Source organism: Psammomys obesus, unplaced genomic scaffold (assembly GCF_907164565.1).
Source record: "Psammomys obesus unplaced genomic scaffold, mPsaObe1.curated_primary_1811, whole genome shotgun sequence".
NCBI lineage: Eukaryota > Metazoa > Chordata > Mammalia > Rodentia > Muridae > Psammomys > Psammomys obesus.
In genome coordinates this window covers 14,294,644-14,312,147 of record NW_026585626.1, presented here as the reverse complement: position 1 = coordinate 14,312,147, position 17,504 = coordinate 14,294,644, and the positions used below count along the sequence as shown (strand labels likewise).

The 17,504-nt window shown below is 38.4% G+C and overlaps 2 protein-coding genes and 1 pseudogene across 6 annotated transcripts in view; 1 reads left to right on the top strand and 2 right to left on the bottom strand.

Annotated features, from left to right (window-relative positions):
- Positions 1 to 7,005, bottom strand: part of Ccdc138 (coiled-coil domain containing 138) — a 68,782-nt gene extending 61,777 nt beyond the window's left edge. For 4 of the 5 annotated variants that reach the window (XM_055614260.1, XM_055614285.1, XM_055614294.1 and 1 more), the window contains exons 1-3: positions 6,907 to 7,005; positions 5,578 to 5,622; positions 5,362 to 5,416 (exon numbers count right to left, since the gene is read on the bottom strand). In XM_055614260.1, coding sequence (XP_055470235.1) covers positions 5,362 to 5,416; positions 5,578 to 5,622; positions 6,907 to 6,999 — 193 coding nt within the window. In that variant the 5' untranslated portion in view covers positions 7,000 to 7,005. The remainder of the gene's footprint in view (positions 1 to 5,361; positions 5,417 to 5,577; positions 5,623 to 6,906) is intronic. The other variant, XM_055614276.1, reaches the window with a different exon arrangement.
- Positions 7,006 to 7,692: 687 nt separating this feature from the next.
- Positions 7,693 to 17,504, bottom strand: part of LOC129682002 (E3 SUMO-protein ligase RanBP2) — a 55,039-nt gene continuing 45,227 nt past the window's right edge. Inside the window, exons 25-29 of the mRNA XM_055614228.1 lie at positions 16,427 to 16,528; positions 14,079 to 14,224; positions 10,705 to 10,978; positions 10,242 to 10,576; positions 7,693 to 9,592 (exon numbers count right to left, since the gene is read on the bottom strand). Of these exons, the coding sequence (XP_055470203.1) occupies positions 9,287 to 9,592; positions 10,242 to 10,576; positions 10,705 to 10,978; positions 14,079 to 14,224; positions 16,427 to 16,528 (1,163 nt within the window). The 3' untranslated portion in view covers positions 7,693 to 9,286. The remainder of the gene's footprint in view (positions 9,593 to 10,241; positions 10,577 to 10,704; positions 10,979 to 14,078; positions 14,225 to 16,426; positions 16,529 to 17,504) is intronic.
- LOC129682054 (nuclear transport factor 2-like) lies at positions 12,819 to 13,673 on the top strand (annotated as a pseudogene).

Here is a 17,504-nt window from a genome sequence, read left to right as displayed (position 1 = left end):
CTCACAGATATCCACCTTCCTGTGCTGGCATGCGCCACTGAGCCTGGCTAGATCCTATTTTCTAATCCAATGACAATCTTTCTACTAGGGAATTGAAACCATTAACATTAAGAATTATTAATGAAAGCCAGCAGTGATGGTACATGCCTTTATCCCCAGAACTCGGTAGACAAAGGCAGGTGGATCTCTGTGAGTCTGAGGCCAGCCTGGTCTACAAAGTTGAGTTCCAGGGCAGCCAAGACTACATAGAAAAAAGAAAAAAAATTTTTAATGAGATTGGGGGAAGACTGTTTATGATTACTGTTATTTCATTATTATGGTGTGAGTGTCCATTCCCCTTTTTTATTTACTATTCTGGGATTATTTATTCCCAGTCTTCTTGGGTGTAATTAACCTCTGCAAACTGAAGTTTTCCTTCAAATGCCTTCCATAGAACTGAACTGGTAGATAGAAATTGCTTAAATTTGGTTTTATTGTGTAATGTTTTTTTTTTTCCATTAATTGTCACTGATAGTTTTGCTGGGTATAGCAGTCTGGGCTGGCATCTGTGATTGTTCAGCATTTATAAGCTCTTCTGGCTTTCAGTCTCTATTGAGGTTTTATTCTAATGGGCCTGCCTTAATATGTGACTTGGTCTTTTTCCCTTGCAGCTTTTTATATTCTTTCTTTGTTGTATACATTTGGTGTTTTGATTATTATATGTCATGTATAATTTCTTTTCTATTTGGCTTTGTGAATGCTTCTTTTATGTTAGCAAGCATCTTTCTTTAGCTTGGGGAAATGTTCTTCTATGATTTTATTAAAAATGTTTTTTTTGCCAGGTATAGCAGCACATGCCTGTAATCCTAGCACTCAGGGAGGCAGAAGTATGCAGATCTATCTCTCTGTGAGTTCAAGGCCAGCCTTAGTCTATAAAGCAAGTCCAGGACATCCAAGGCTACAGAGAGACCCTGTCTCAAAAACCAATCATAATAATAATGATGATGATAATAATAATAATTTCTAGCTGGGCAGTGGTGTGCATGCCTTTAATCCCAGTCATTAGTCAGGGGTCAGAGGCAGGTGGATCTTCATGAGTTCGTGGCCAACCTGGTCTATGATGGGAGATCCAGGACAGCCAGGGTTACACAGAGAAAACCTGTCTCAAAAAAATGAAAACAAAACAAAACAAATGTCTGTGCCTTTGACCTGGGTTACTTCTCCTTCCTCTATATCTATTATTCACAGTTTTGGTCTTTTCAGAATGTCCCAGATTTCCTTGATGTTTTCTTTGGTTTGTTTGTTTTAGATTCAACATTTTCTTTGACAGAGCTATCCATTTCTTCTACCTTGTCTTCAAGACCTGAAATTCTCTGTTCTGTGTGTTGTAATGTTTTAAAAATTACAATTAATGGCTTACCACTGAGGTTTTTGACCTCATTTTGACCTCATTTCCAGTTTTATTTCAGTTTGGGTTTTCTTTAGTGATTCTATTTCTACTTTCATGTTCTCACTATTTCATTCAACTATGTTTTTAGAGTCTTTAAAGTTCTTGAGCATATTTATAACTACTATTCTTTTTTTGAGATAGGGTTTCCAGTGTAATAGCCCTGGCTGTCCTGGACTCACTTTGTAGACCAGGCTGGCCTCAAACTCACAGAGATCTATCTGCCTCTGCCTCCCAAGGGCTGGGATTAAAGGCATGCACCACCACCACCAAGCATAACTGTTACTCTTAAATCCTTTTCTCATACTTCAGCTAAACTGTCTCTCAAGGTCTATTGCAATAAGAATACTCGCTGTTCGTGTCTGTGTTTTTGTGCTGGGATCTAGGAGAGTTTTGATGCTTGAGGTATTTCTTGGTGTAGATATCTGGTCTTGTCTTTGCTGGGTGGGTGTTCCTTTCTTTAGTTGTTGTTGTCCACTCTGGATCCTAGGCTAGTATAGTAGAAAATGCTTCTGCAGGTTGACACAAAGCAATGGAGATAAGCTACAAGGGATCACTGACAGAGTCAATGGCAAAGTCTAAGGAGATTCTGGGTTCACACTAAGAGGTAAAGGAGACCCCAGGGAATGGAGGTGAGGGGGGAGGAAGGGCTGCTATAGGCAGGGCACTATAGAACTAATACTCTGACGAGATCAGAATTGAGAACAGGAAGAATACTAAAGACTGCCTACCCAAGTTCCAGCCAACTGTGACTATTGGGGGGGGGGGGTAGATAGTCTCTGGTAGACAGTTTCTGCAGACTGGCACCTGACATAAAGGAGTAGAGATGGGAAAGGGAAAGGCTGAGGGTCAGATGTGAGAGCTAATATCCTGGACAAGCACTGAGAGCCATAGTCCCCAAGGAATGGAGGTAGGGTGGAAGATGGGGCTCCTGCAGTGCTGGCTGCAGGATGACCCATCGTTCATTTTATAAAGGGCATGTGTTTTATCAACTCTCCCCTAAAATTTTAATTAAAGAAATACATCTGTCAGAGAGCAAACACAATCTCTCTTCAACTGTTGTAAATTTAAAAAGATGAGTGGTGGGCTATATATTATTATTATTTGCCCTATAATTATCACGGCATTATTATCTAACCTGCTCTCACAAATAATAATACACAGACACCTGTTAGATTTTATAATTGCCTTATTTACCTTGGGCCGGGCAGATATTCTACCTACGCTGTCTGAATAATCTCACTATCCATCTCCCAGCCCCCATCCAATGCCATCCTCCTTAACCATCCTATCTTTCATCCATAATCTTATAAATACTTGCTTCTATTCTTCATTTGGGCCTTTTCACGCCATTACTGGAGTCCTTCCTCCCGGCCCCACATGGTTTCTTCTCCAGGCTAATCCATCATGGAATCTTTCTTCCTCTTTTCCTGTCCGTCTGTCTGTCTCCATGATTCTCGTGATTCATTCACCCTCAAAAGCCACATCTACCCTATTCTGCCCTGTTCAGGTATACTGTTTAATGAACCAATCAGGTATAATGTTTTAGACAGGTTTACACAAACAAGGATGAATGTATCTGGTGGGCAGTAACCAAACCTTGAGTGCTAGTAATTAGCATTAGACCAAACCCCAACAATCAACCCTCACAAATTCACACATGGGGAGAACCACTGGTGACCAAAAACAAGTTAGCAAGAATAAAGCCAGAAAGTTTATTAATGTATACAGTACACTTCACATAGGAGAAACCTCAATGAAAGGCCATGGCTTAGACCGCTGATGTTCATAGAATCTTCAACAAAGATTAGGTTCTTAGAGAAGTGACAAGATAGCAAGTCCCAGGGAGACCTGTCTCCACCTTCCCTAACAGAGTTACCAGAACGGACTGCCTAACCTGGCTTTCCTGAGTGCTGGAGATGCACACTTGGGTCCTATGCTTCTGCAGCAAGCGCTTCACCAACTGAGCCATCTCCTCCATCCTTATGAGGCTTACCTGACTCTGCTGTTTCTTACAGTGTTTATATCTAAGGGACATATCTGGGGGTATAAGGTTCTAAATTTCTTCATACAACAACCAAAAAAAATCACAAAGGGCAAAAGAATTTCAGGTAAATAACAGATGATTAGTCTATTACAAAAAGATTCTCAATAGGAAAAAAAAGTTTTCAAATGATATTTATAAATTATAGACCATAAAGTAAAAGTTAAACAAACACTGAGGAGGAAAAAAAAAAAAAAAACAACCCTGAAAACTGTAGGTGTCCCTAACGTTCTCCAGAAATTCTGCCATGAACTCAAGATGAGAGGCAAAATTCATCACTGCATATTGAGTCATTTAGACTCTGGAGAAACAAATAGTCTCAGGATGCTTAGGGTTTTAGAGTTACCACTACTTTAAGCTCAGTGACTACACACTCAATGACTATAAACTAGTGAAATTACCAGATAACTTTCTAATTTCTAGACCAAGTAAATCTTTATAAAAGTCTGCTGATTTCTAAAGCCTTTTAACTTCTCTTCTTTGGCTTTGTTGGCAATGGAAATAACAATTCTTTTTTTGTTTTGTTTTTTCAAGACAGGGTTTCTCTGTGTAGCCTTAGCTGTCCTGGACTGGCTTTGTGGATTAGGCTGGCTTCAAACTCATAGATATCTGCCTGTCTCTCTCTGCCTCCCAGAGTGCTGGGATTACAGAGATGTGCCACCATATCGAGCCAACAATTCATGCTTAAAATCCAGAATATTTGCTGTCAGTCCCTTTTGACTATCACTTCAGCCATCAAATTTAACTGTTTTTTTTTTTAATGATCTCATTCTGTCTGACTACCTAATTTTAAAATTCCAGCAACTTTAACCATTCTATCTTTAATGTTACATATAGCTTTCCTGATAGTGCTGTATTGGAATCCTTGCAGACAAGGTATTAAACTGAGTGTTTTTTTTTAACTTGTCACCAAATTCATTTATGTTTTTATCCAAGACACAGTTTGTCCCCTATCAATATGTAATATACTTATTACATATTAGAAATCAGACCTGTGCCCCAGACTTATCTAAACCAGATCAATACAGAGCTCTCCCAGGCCACCAGCCAGTCCTCAGACCCCGCTCCCACATCCTGATGAAATTAAAAACAGTATTCATGCTGTAATTACCAAAGTTTAGTGACTAATATGTTTAACTAATAAATATAGCACTGAAGTATCAGCAAACTAATGAATTAATAATTAATACTTATTACTACAAAAATGTTTCAGATTATAAAAAAATATTATAGCCCACAGTATAATTATGTTTTCCAAGTACATTCACTTGATACATTTTTCCTTTAGTGCCTATCCTAGTAAACTCTTGCCTAAAATAAACTAGTGTTCTTATAGTCTTCTCAATTTGTAACATCTTCAAAAGCAAACATACCGCTGGGGACATAGCTTGGTGATGGGGCACTTGCTTATTAATGATCAAGAGTCTGGATTTGACTCCCAGAACCACAGGAATGAAATAAAAGGGCTGGGTGTAGTGGCGAATACCTTTGATCCCAGTACTCAGGAGGCAGAGGCAGTTAGATCTCTGTGAGTTCGAGGCCAGCCTGGTCTACAAATCAAGTCCAGGACAGCCAGGGCAACACAAAGAAAACCTGTCTCAAAAAACTAATAAATAAATAAATGGAAAAATAAATAAATGAATAAATAAATAAGTGGAAGACACACATACTATAAGTTAAACACTACACACACCAAAACCCCTATTAAATTTAAGTTTTAAAGGCATCTCACACATTGACCTCTAAATTCACAATTATTAGGTGATTATCAGACTGAAAAAATAAAAAAAAATAAGTAACACTAATCCTAAAATCTAAACATTTACAAAAATCTCTCTCAAATTAAATTTGTTAAAAATGTTCAAGTATACAAAATATTCTATTGGCTTACCTGGGGAGGTTAGACTTCTTTTAAATTTAGTCTGAGCAAACCTTGAAAGCTCATGCTAGGGAGGGAAAAAAGATACACTTAACTTAAACACTAAGAAATAGTCTCTTAAAAAGTTTTTTCCATAGATTTCTGTCAATTACAAAGATCAGCATGGAAAGACCTATGGGTACCACCCTAACCAACATTAGTATTACTAATTAGACAAACATCATGTACCTGTTGATTCATTAGAGCAGCCCACACACCACTCATGTCATCGTCCTGCCAAAAACACAAAACCAGAATCAAATCAGGAGGTATCCATTAGACAAACTCAAACTGAGATACATTCTAATACACAACAGTCTCTGACCTTGTGTAAGCATTAATGGTGTAAGTGTGGGCATCTGCTGTAGATTAAAGGCAAAAGAAGCTGGGCTTGGTGTCACACCCCTTTAATACCGGCTCTTGGGAAGCAGAGGCAGGCGGGTCTCCATGAGTTCGAGGCCAGCCTGTCTATAAAGCAAGTTCAGGAAGGCCTGAGAAATCTGTTACACAGAGAAGCCCTGTCTTGAAAAAAACCGAAGGGGGGCGGGAAGGGGGAACAAGAGAGACAACAAGTGTAATGCTCAGACCCAGGCAGTATCCACACCAGGAACAACTCTCTACAAAAGGTCATAATTGAGGCAATCTGAGCATGAACTCTGCATTACCCTGAATTATTTTAGCAATACTAAATTTCCTGAAAATATCGATGAGGCATTAAAAGAGAACATACTTCACAGGAAACTAGGAGTATGTGTTGGGGTCTCAATTAAGATTATGTGAGGATAGAATGAAATTGTGACATGGGCATGGGAACACTGAAAAATATTAATATTTCTCAAGAAGGGATTCTGGAATGCCAGCAAACGTAGAAAGGAAGACAGGAATGCCTGAGACCTTCCTCAACTTTTGGAGGGCAGTTAGGGTAAATGATGTTCCCATACCTCAGATGTTTTTTTGTTTTGTTTTGTTTTGGTTTGGTTGTTGCTGTTTCTGAAGACAACATTGTTGTGCTGTATAAATGCTGTGATGTAAAGGAGGCTTCTTAGCTGAACTGTAACTCCTAACTCTGTTATCAAAGAGGGGGTGATAAAAATGAACCTCATCACGCAAACTGAGGACAGCAATTGGTTTCCCTCTTGTATTCTTCCAGGATTCTTAGGAGATGTGATCTGGCCAACTTCTCAGAGGGTGCTAGCAAATTGCCTTTGTGGGGACCGACAGCAAATATGGCAAGACTTCCCCCGTGAGTGGCGCATTCAGGGGAGGGCTACAAGAATGCACGCAGCCACTTTTCTCTAAGTTTGCAATTACTTCGGAGTAAGCTTCTTTCCCGAAGGAACTACACGATCTTCGTGCCTGTTGCACGCGGGTCACCGCCAGCACTAGTTAGCAGGACCAAAGCCACGGCCCGTCCACCTCGGCGGTTTCTCTGAGGGAGAGCGCTCGCTGATGAGCCGCCTTGCCGGAGCCCTCCCGCAGCCGCCCAGCAGAACCCACCGCGGCTTCCACTCCCCTCACCTCCACGGAGCAGCTTCCCGCCAGGCCATACCGGCTTTTGAGACGTTCCACTATAATGTCCTGCCCGGGTGGCTTGACTACCCGGCGCTCCATGCTCGGCCGCTGACCTCGGTCGCCTGGGGAACCGCGCTCACAGCTGCGTAGGAGCGGACAGTACGTCACGACGCCGGCCCCGCCCCCAGGGAAGCCGGAAGCCAGTGGGAAGGGGAGTATGAGAAGGGCACTCTGGAAGCTCATTGCATCAGCTTCTGTTCCAAGTCTTTCAACCCCGCAATAAACAATGCGAGGAGTAAAAAGCAGGGCGATTATCCTCTGCACAACTGAGGGCCACTATGCTCCCCAGGGCCGTGGGCCACAGGGTAAGATTACTGTGCATTAGAACTAGCCTAAAAACAGGTTTCTTCATCTAAAGTGGTTTACTGTCACAGAAAAATCAGGACTTGTCTGAACGCTAAGCACATAAAGTGCAGATTACCTTTACAATTCCTTTGCCAGTTTCCATAGGTGGTACAACAAGGCACTAAAATAAATTTGAGACAAATATGGAAGGTGGGAGGAGGAGGCCAGTCATAATCAGTTGGACAGCTGCCTCAGCTACACAGGGAGACCTATCTCAGAAAAACTCTGTAAACACACAGGCTGGTTTAAAACATAAAACCTAACCAGGACTACTGGCTCACGCCTTTAATCCCAGCACTCTAGGAGGCAGAGACAAGCAGATCTCTGAGTTCGAGGACAGCCTGGTCTACAAAGCAAGTCCAGAACAGCCAAGGCCACACAGAAAAACCCTGTCTTAAAAGATCTTTAATAGCCATAATGGTTTGAAATAGCATAAAATGTCTCCCAAAAGGCATTTGCAATCATGCATAAAGTCCAGCTTCACCTACAAAAAAGTTCAAGGCTACAGATTATTTTTAAAAGACATTTCCATTTACTTAAGAAATAAGGCATCAACTTCTCAGCTAAAGAGCTTCAATACTTTTACATGAATTTGTATTACACAGGTTTCCAAAGAAGCTACTAAATGTACATGGTTCTCTTTACAAGGCCAACTTGAGGTAGGTTTGTACCATATACCTGGCTGTGGGATAAAATTTTTGCAGTGTAGTGATGATATTGAATAATAATTCATTACATAAGCCAAAACCTTCCTTGCCCTCGTCTAATAGTTGGACACAAGAAAATAGAACAGACTCAATAGATTGGATTATAGAGAATATTATGGTCTAACTAGATTCCTTGAAGTTTTATACTAAGTAGGCCCGTTAAGAATACCCCTTCCTTTAACAGTTTGCCTAACAACACAAACCACATCCAAGTTCATTTTCAGTGTTTATCACACTCTTGATGTTGAGGTTAGAGCTCAGAGTACTGACCTTTAACTGATCTCATTTTACATCTAGTCACAAATGAAACAGACAACTTAGATGCACAAGTAATGAATGTTTTAAATGTCATGGCTATTATCAATGATCACTTTATTTCTGCTACAAAATTCACCAGAAAAAGGTACTGCAACAATCTAATATAAAGCAAATCTTTAACCAAAGAACATGGTATAGATCTTTTAAAAATATTCATACTTTATCACAAGAACTAGAGAAAAATTCAATTCTATCATCAGGACCAAGCTGAAGTTTTTGAGGTAGTAGAGACAGGTACAGAAAAATGAATGGAAATAAAGGAAAGAAAAAAAGGAAAAAAAGAAGGATGGGGAGAAAGAAGCAAAAAAAGAAAGCTAGCTAAGGAAGTGGTTAACTTATTTAAAATGTAAAAATTAATGTCTTCAAAAGGGCACTACATAAAAGACAATATCCTACTTAAAACTTAACTTTTAACTTATATAGGAGCATAAAAATTACAAAAGAGCACTTTGGTTAACTCATATCTTCTGTGGCTCTATCCATTCATAAATGAGTCTATACATAAATGAGTACACAAATAGTTAAGATTACCATATATATTTCAAATCTGAAATAAAAGTATCTGAGTTGTGGTCCCCTAGTTCAATGGTAAATACCATGCAGGAAGTCCAAATATCTTAACAGGAATTAAAATAAGATTGCATATATCATATTCCTTCAATAGTCTGGGTAGCTCTATTGCTTTTAACAAAATTAGTATTAGCCATTCTAATACAGATATGTCAGGAGTACATAAACACAAGTACACCTGAAATACACCAGTGTTTAAACTTTTATTTCACACCATGCAAGATCAATTATTACACATTAAAAAGTGGCAACAGCTATAAGCTACAATTTTACATTTATACATCAGAAACATGTTTTCAAAAGGTGAACATAATTACCATACTGTAACAACAATTAAGCATCAATTAAACTGCTTATATAGATAAAATTCACTGTGAAAAATTACTTTATAGCTGTCCACATTCTGTGATAATAATTCTTCGACTAACAGACCCTTTAGGAGAACCAAATGATTCAATCTTTCTCACAGTATCCATGCCATCCTTAACAAACCCAAATACAACATGCTTAAAGTCCAAATGTTCTGCTTTCTTCAGTGTTATAAAAAATTGAGAAGTGTTGGTATTCGGGCCATAATTGGCCATGGATAGTAAGCCCGGAGCAGTGTGTTTCACATCAAAGTTTTCATCTTCGAATTTATCTCCATAAATGGACTGTCCTCCTGTTCCATTGAATTTGGTAATATCTCCCCCCTGAAAACCAAAAAATCTTTGTTAATACTGAGTCAAACATTAAAACACACAGAAATTAGCATACCAGGTTGAATCACAAATTCTCTATTTTTTGTTTTGTTTTGTTTCTAGACAGGGTTTCTCTGTGTAGGATTGGCTATCCTGGACTCGCTTTGTAGATCAGGCTGGCCTGTCTCTCTGAGTGCTAGGATTATAGGTGTGTGCAACAGTGCCAAACTAATGCTCTATTTCTTTAAGAATACATTTTGACAGGCAGGCAATGGTGGCACATACCTTTAGTCCTAGCACTCAGGAGGCAGAGGCAAGTGGATCTCTGTGAGTTTAAGGCCAGCCTTGTCTACAGAGTGAGATCCAGCACAGCCAGGGCTACACAAAATAGAGAAACCCTGTCTCAAAAAGAAAAAAAAAAAAAAAAAATTGTTTTGGGGAGGGGGTTCCCTTATTGTGTTTCTAGCAGGTACCAAGCATTAGAAATTTGGAGCCTTTCAGTCTGAATGCTTGAAAAGGAGTCTCAAGTTCAATGCCAGCTACAGTATGGGAAGGCTGAAAATTCCCAAGATGAGGATGACAGCAAGAAGAAACTCCTTGCCAAGTTGGTGGGGTCTAGTTTTAGCAGATTTAACCATGATGTATGCACAGTGAAACTTACTTGGCAAACAAAATCTGGAACTACTCGGTGAAAAATGGAGTTTTTGAAACCAAAGCCCTTCTCTCCAGTGCATAATGCTCTGAAGTTCTCAGCAGTTTGAGGAACAATATTTGAAAATAATTCCATGATTATTCGTCCTAGAGGTTCACCATCCACACAAACATCAAAGAACACCACAGGATTGGTCTCCTTTGATAATTCTGCTGCAAGGGATACTTGTCCATTCTGGAGTTTCAATATATTTTGTTGACATTCTTCAAATTTTTTCTTAAAACACTCAGTCATTTCCTTTGTCTTAAATCTCACTGCAAGCTGTTCTACTTTTGCTTCTCCATCTGTTAAAAGAGGATGAGGGGAGGAGGGTTGGGAAGACCTTAAATTAAAGCAAGGTACAAAGCATGTGGATGTTGTAGATTTCAGAGAAGTCAATAAAATTAAAAGGCATTTGAAGGTAAAAACTCACCGGCATAATCTGAGGCAGTCCAAACTAAAGCATTATTTGAAACATTTAAAGGTTTCAATTCCATGGCTTTGGTAATAACATGGTTTGCACACACTTTAAAAACCTGGTCTCTTCTCATTAGGATCCGATAATAATTCTTCATCGTATGCCAGAGAATCTTTATGTCTCCAATACCTCTCTCCTTCCACTGACTGACATCTCTATCCCATCTATAAAGTTTGGCTCTCTCTTTGAACAAAATCTCTTCATCTTCTTCTCCAGATTTCACTTCTACCTATGACAACAGATGAGAATGGCTATTTTATAAACAACTGGTTATAACAAGTCCATTAACCAATGCCAACAGGTTTGACAATCTCATGGTAACTAATAATACCCTATACTAGTCATGTATCTGACTTGGTTAAGTAGTAAAGATGTGATTTATCATTAGATACTTTCAGATTATATACTATTTTACTTTTCTTAGTGAAAATAAAATGAGGATCAGGAGTTCACAGTCAGCCTGGGCTATATGAGACTAGAGTGGATATACAATAATCCCAGCACTCCAGAGACCTCTGAGAGGCAAGAAAATTACTAAAGGTTTGAGGTCAATGTAGAGAGAATTTGGGTGTCTTTAAAAACTCAGATAGTTATGTAAACGTGTTTTTGTTTTAAGCCATGTGTGGGATATGGGCATACTTCAGATTGTCCAGAGAAGCAAACTATTTGCCCTGTGTGTGCTCTGGCAGGGGCCTAATTCTGTCAGCTGAAGATAGTTTAATTCTGGGGACTCTAGGGAGGGTGTAAAAAGACCAGAGCCCCAAGAGAAGGGGTGAGGCTGTTCCTCTTGCTGGTTCCTGCTTCTGTTTCTGCTGTTGCTGATTTGTTAAGTGGTCAAGATAAAAGTTGTAAATGTCCTGACAAGATGAAAACTGGACTCAACACCAAGGAACTCAACACCCCTAATCAGCAAGAAGTAACCTAAAAAGCTACCCCCTTTTCCCTCTAACCTTTCTTTTCTACTTGGTGTTGGGAGGTTAGAAGGAATTAGGGTGGAATATGGGTTAGAAGGGAGGTAGATATGAGACTCCAAATAATGTAGGTTTAAAACAAACAAACAAACAAACAAACAAAAATACCAGATGCTACAAGTCAGTCTGGGCTACACAGTTAATTTCAGGCCAGATAGTGCAATATAACAATATGTTATCTCACAAAAACAATACCCTACCCAGAAGCGCTGATTCTTTCTGGTTTTGTAACATTTATTTTTATTTTATATATATGGCTGTTTTGCCTGCATGTATATCTATGCATGCGTCTACTGCCCCTGAATCCAGAAAGGTTATCATACCCTAAAAGCAGAGTTACAGGCAGTTGTTAGCTACCAAGTGGGTACTGGGAATTAGCCACTAAGCCATCTCTCTAACCCTTTTATTATGTTTGTTTGAGACAGGGTTTCTCTGTGTAGCCCTGGCTATCCTGGAACTCAGTCTGTACACCAAGCTGGCCTCGAACTCACAGAGTTCCGCCTGCCTATGCCTCATGAATTCTAGGATCAAAGGCCTGGCTTGTTTTTTTTAAAGATGTATTTTATTTTTAATTTTATGTATGTGTGGGTGTGGATGTGGGTATATGTGGATGAATGAAGGTGTCTACAGAAGCCTAGGTACTGGATCCCCTGAAGCTGGAGTTATAGGCAGCTGTGAGCTGCCTGATGTGGATGCTGGGAACCAACAAGAACAGTACAAACTCCACCTCTGAGCAGCCACAGCAGTGCTGATTCTTAAAGCATGACAGTAACTACTACGACTGAAAATGAACATGACAACTTTTTAAAAACAATATTCTTCTCTATTTTGTCCCTTATCTTATGAAGACAAAAATGATCTGCATTAGGCATAATAAAATACCTCCCTCCCATCCCACTCTAAACACATACACATATGTGCTAAAACACTAAGAAGAAAACCATCACAATATTTCTTTCCAACAACTGCATAAAGAATTTTTCAAGCAGCATTTACATAAAAGCCTTGGGACAAACTTGAGTATGCACTGAAGTAGTAACCTGCTTGCTAACATGAACAAGGCCCTGAATTCAATCCCAAGCACTATACACAAAAATATTCAAAACAGGCCATAATGCCAGCCCCACGGGTCTCAGTTAGGTGGGTGACTCTCCAGGATGGGAGACAAGCCAATTTGGGAGCAGATTGGATCCAGCTTTATTCAACATTACTACCAGTTATTTGATAACGACAGAACCCAACTAGGTGCAATTTATATTGATGCGTCATGCCTTACGTGGGAAGGACAGCAGTTCCAGGGGAAAGCTGCCATTGTGGAGAAGTTATCTAGCCTTCTGTTCCAGAAAATTCAGCATAGTATCATGGCACAGGACCATCAGCCTACACCAGATAGCTGTATTATCAGCATGGTTGTAGGCTAACTCAAGGCTGATGAAGATCCCATCATGGGTTTCCACCAGATGTTTCTATTAAAGAACATCAATGATGCCTGGGTTTGCACCAATGACATGTTCAGGCTTGCCCTGCACAACTTCGGCTGACCTCCTCCTGGCCAGATACTCACCCTGTTTCCTCCTCCCTCCTCTTCCCAATACTATCTCACTCCTCCAGATGCTCCAAATACCATGCACACATGAGCAGGGCCGAGGTGGGAGTGGGTGCAGTGCGCTTCTGTGACCAGGTTTTGTGCATGATGTTTGGATGCTAGGCTAGCTGCATCTGACAGGAGAAGTTTGTGTTGTACCAGCGCATGCCTTGGAAAGACTTAAGTAATGCAAAAGATTGTTGGGTTTTGTTTTTGTTTTATTTTGTATTTTTAATCTACTGACAAGTTGCTCTAGTAACCCAAAGAAGTGAAGGAGAAAGCAACTGCCTCACTGCCCAGATATTGATTTGTTCAGATGTTTCAATGCCTCATGATACAATAAAACCACAAAAATTTTCTTAACAAAAAAAAAAAATACTCAAAACAATTCCTACTTAAAGGCTAGAAAGCTGGCTCAGTAATAGTACTGGCTGCTCTTCCAGAGGACCTACGTTCAATTGCCAGCACCCACATGGCAGCTCATAACCATATGCAACTCCATTTTTATGTAAAAATAACTCCCATCCAAGAGGATATGACACCTCAGGAGACATGAACGACCTCTGCAGACAACCACACGTGATACACAGTAATGAATTCAGACAAAAGACTCATACACATAAATAATTTTTAGAAGTCTGGAAATCTAACAAATAGAAAATTATGTTTAACTGTTCTGGAAAAAATGTAAGTAGCAGTATTTAAAAAATAATCAACTCATAGCATATTTTATACTTAAGTCACTAGTAAAGCGTTTACTCCTTGGTACTTACCTCTGGTAATGAGACTATGGGTTCAAAATGGATATCCTCATTATGAACTACTTCTTCATCACTGCCGTCTTCATCTTCACCACCTTTACTTGTTGACTGTGTTCCAAACACAGTTGCTCCAGTATTTGCCCACTGGAAATTTTTATCTGATAAATAAATCAGTCTATTTAAACAGTGAACTCTAAATTTTTATAAAAACAGGTTTTTTTTGTATTTTGTAGATTACTTTTCAATTATTTCATCAGTACATCTAGTTTTCAACGATATCATAAACAAACCTATTTGGGGTGTTTAAAGGAGTATTATTCTGGCCATTTCAACAACTATGATACACAACTGATCGAAGCATATTTATAGAAATATTGTTTTAAAAAAGAAAGCGCCAGACAGAGTAGCCCATACTTTAGTCCCAATACTCAGAGAGCAGAGGCAGGTGGAGCTCTGTGAGTTCAAGGCCAGCCTGGTAAATATAGTGAGTTCCAGCAATATATAGGACCCAGTCTCAAAACAATCAAACAAACAAAGAGGAAAAAGAAAAAGGGGAAAGAAGTAGTGCAAACTAAAGTAAAGATTCAACAAAGAAAAAAGCAAATACACTGAAATAAAAATATAAACAAAAAAAGAACTGATAAAAACCAAAATCTACTTTAAAAAGAAAAATCTACTTTGTGCAAAAGAAGTGACCACATAGCTGGGCGGTGACGGCACATGCCTTTGATCTCAAGTGTTTGGGAGGCAGAGGCAAGTAGATTCCTGTGAGTTGGAGGCCAGCTTGGTCTACAGAGTTCCAGGATAGCCAAAGCTATACACAGAGAAAGCCTGCCTCAAAAAAACAAAACAAAAAGTGACTTCATATCTTAACAAAACAAAACAAAAAAGGAAAGAGATCATGAAGCAATAAGATTTACTAAGACAAAGATCACCTGGTATTTAAGCTCTATCTCAAGATAGTGTACAATACTGGCAAAATATTTTAAATATACAATCACTATCAATTTTCATTTGGCTTTTTTTTTAGTAGATAATTATACCTGCTGTACTGCTACATTTACTCACTATTACCTATCTTTTAATTCTGAGCTAGTAAATACGTTACAACCAAAGTTTAAAAGCTTGATATCATCTTTAATTCCATCACTCAGAAAGCAAAAACAGATCTTTGTGAATTCCAGGCAGCTGAGGACACACATTACAAAACATATCTTGGCATAAGTAAAACTGAATTGTTATTAATCATTTATCTTTTTTACTTTTCTTTTTGAGAAGGGTTCTCTGCAGTTCAGCTCTAGCGGTCATAAAATTTTTTTTCTTTTTCTTTCTTTTTTTTTTTTTTTTTTGAGACAGGGTTTTACTGTGTAGTCCTGGTCGTGCTAGAACTTACTATGTAGACCAGGCTAGCCTTGAATGCATTGCTTCATAAGTGCTGGGATATTAAAGGCGGGCATCACCACTATCCAGCCCTACAAATCATTTCTAAAAGTTTAATATGTTTCTATAAGTATCTTGACATGTAAAATGTATATACAGGAATAAGACTAAAATATTTTCTGTTTTGTTTTTTGAGATAGGGTTTCTCTTTGTAGCCTTGGCTATCCTGTACTCACTCTGTGAACCATGCTGGCCTCAAACTCACAGAGATCCACCTGCCACAGTGCTGGGATTACCGGCTTTTACCAAGTGCCAGGCTAGGACTGAAATCTTAAATTTTATTACTTTAGCATTTTAACAAGTATTCTCCAAACATATAATAATTTAAATTGTGCTATCTTCACAATATGAAAGAGCTTATGAGTAAATATCTAAAGCTAATAAAACTGCAAACAAATAGCACCCACATGGCAGTTCAGAACATTCTGTAACTCCAGGTCCACAGGATTTGTCTTCCAAGAGTACTACATGCATGTGGTGAAAACACATACATGTACGTAACACACACACCCACATAAATAAAATAGATAAATCTTAAAAAAAAAAAAAACACCACTGAGATAAGTGAGAAGGAACACTAATTTGTAACTTACTTTAGCACAACAAATTTGCACAATCCTAATGCAGAGATCTAACTTGTCTTTAAAAAAAAGTCACAAATCTTGAAATACTAACAAATCTAAAAACAGTTATTACAAAACTGAAAAACACATCTGTGTAAGAGGAAAGGAAGGGCTACCAGCATTGAGAAAATCCTCCCAGTTACTATCATCAGTATTAGAAAGTGAAGTCTTAAATAGTAGAACACTATGCAAACCAAGGACAAGGCCATTCTACTTACAGTCAAAACATGAAAATGACTGTCGTCTTCAGTTATACTTGGCTAACATGATCATTAATATCTTTCCTATTGATCTTACCTTTAGGACCAAAAGCAAAATCCCCAGAATTACTTGAAGCCAAGTCTGCAAATGACAGGCTTGTACCACTTCCAAATCCAAACATAACAGTCTTGCTTTCCTCTGACAAAAAGGAAAAAAAAAAAAAAAAAAGAACAATTTCCTATTTAAGATAGATGACACATCGAAACCTTCCTCAGGACCCAGGACCCAAAATCCAAAAGAAACAGGACTGTGTACTCCAAATGTGGGGAGAAAATAAACTACATTTTTAAACTTAGTATTTATTCTTCTAAAATGCTTTCAAATTCAAGCCACATTTTTGGGTTGTTTTTACAAACTACATTTTAAGTTACAAAATCCATTCAATTTCAAGCTTATTCAGTAACATTAAGTTTAAAGATCCTATTGCTAATGAACAAATCCTAAACCTAAACCAAATTCATTTCATTTCAAAATACATGGAGTTGTAATGCTGTACACACTAAGCTACATTATGGGACTACACAGTTTCTGTTTTATCAAATTGCTTGCACCCTCAAACAGTCAAAGGCAAGAACTTAGAAAAGAGTAATAAATTCTGTGTTTATGTGTGTGTGTGTGTGTGTACATGAATGCAGGCTGCCAAAATGCCAGAAAGAGAGCTGGAGTGAATTCAAATCCTCTACAAGAGCAGTAGGCACTTGTACTAAATTGTTGTGTTTTCTTTACTGTAAATAAACTCATACATGTGCGCATCTAAAATTTGGAGGCCTTGTCTGAATAGTTTCCTGCACAGTTTCATGATCTCTGAAATTGATTTGGCCTACTTAATTTTATCTGAAAATGCAGAGGTTTTAGTTGTGAAGTTACTTTTTTGTCTTAGTAGAAAGTGCCCATAAATGTAGTATTTGGGAAAAAAAAATAAATAAATAAATGTAGTATTTGTCACCTATGTTAGGACTACTTCTGGAGGAGAGAAAAAGTTAATGTAGATAATGTCCATTTATAAAGAAACAGATTTCACAAAGAAATTTACAATTTCCAACTTAGAAAAATTGAGACATAATAATACTAACAGTAATTAGTGTAATTTACATGTTGGTGAATTTTGAGGCTT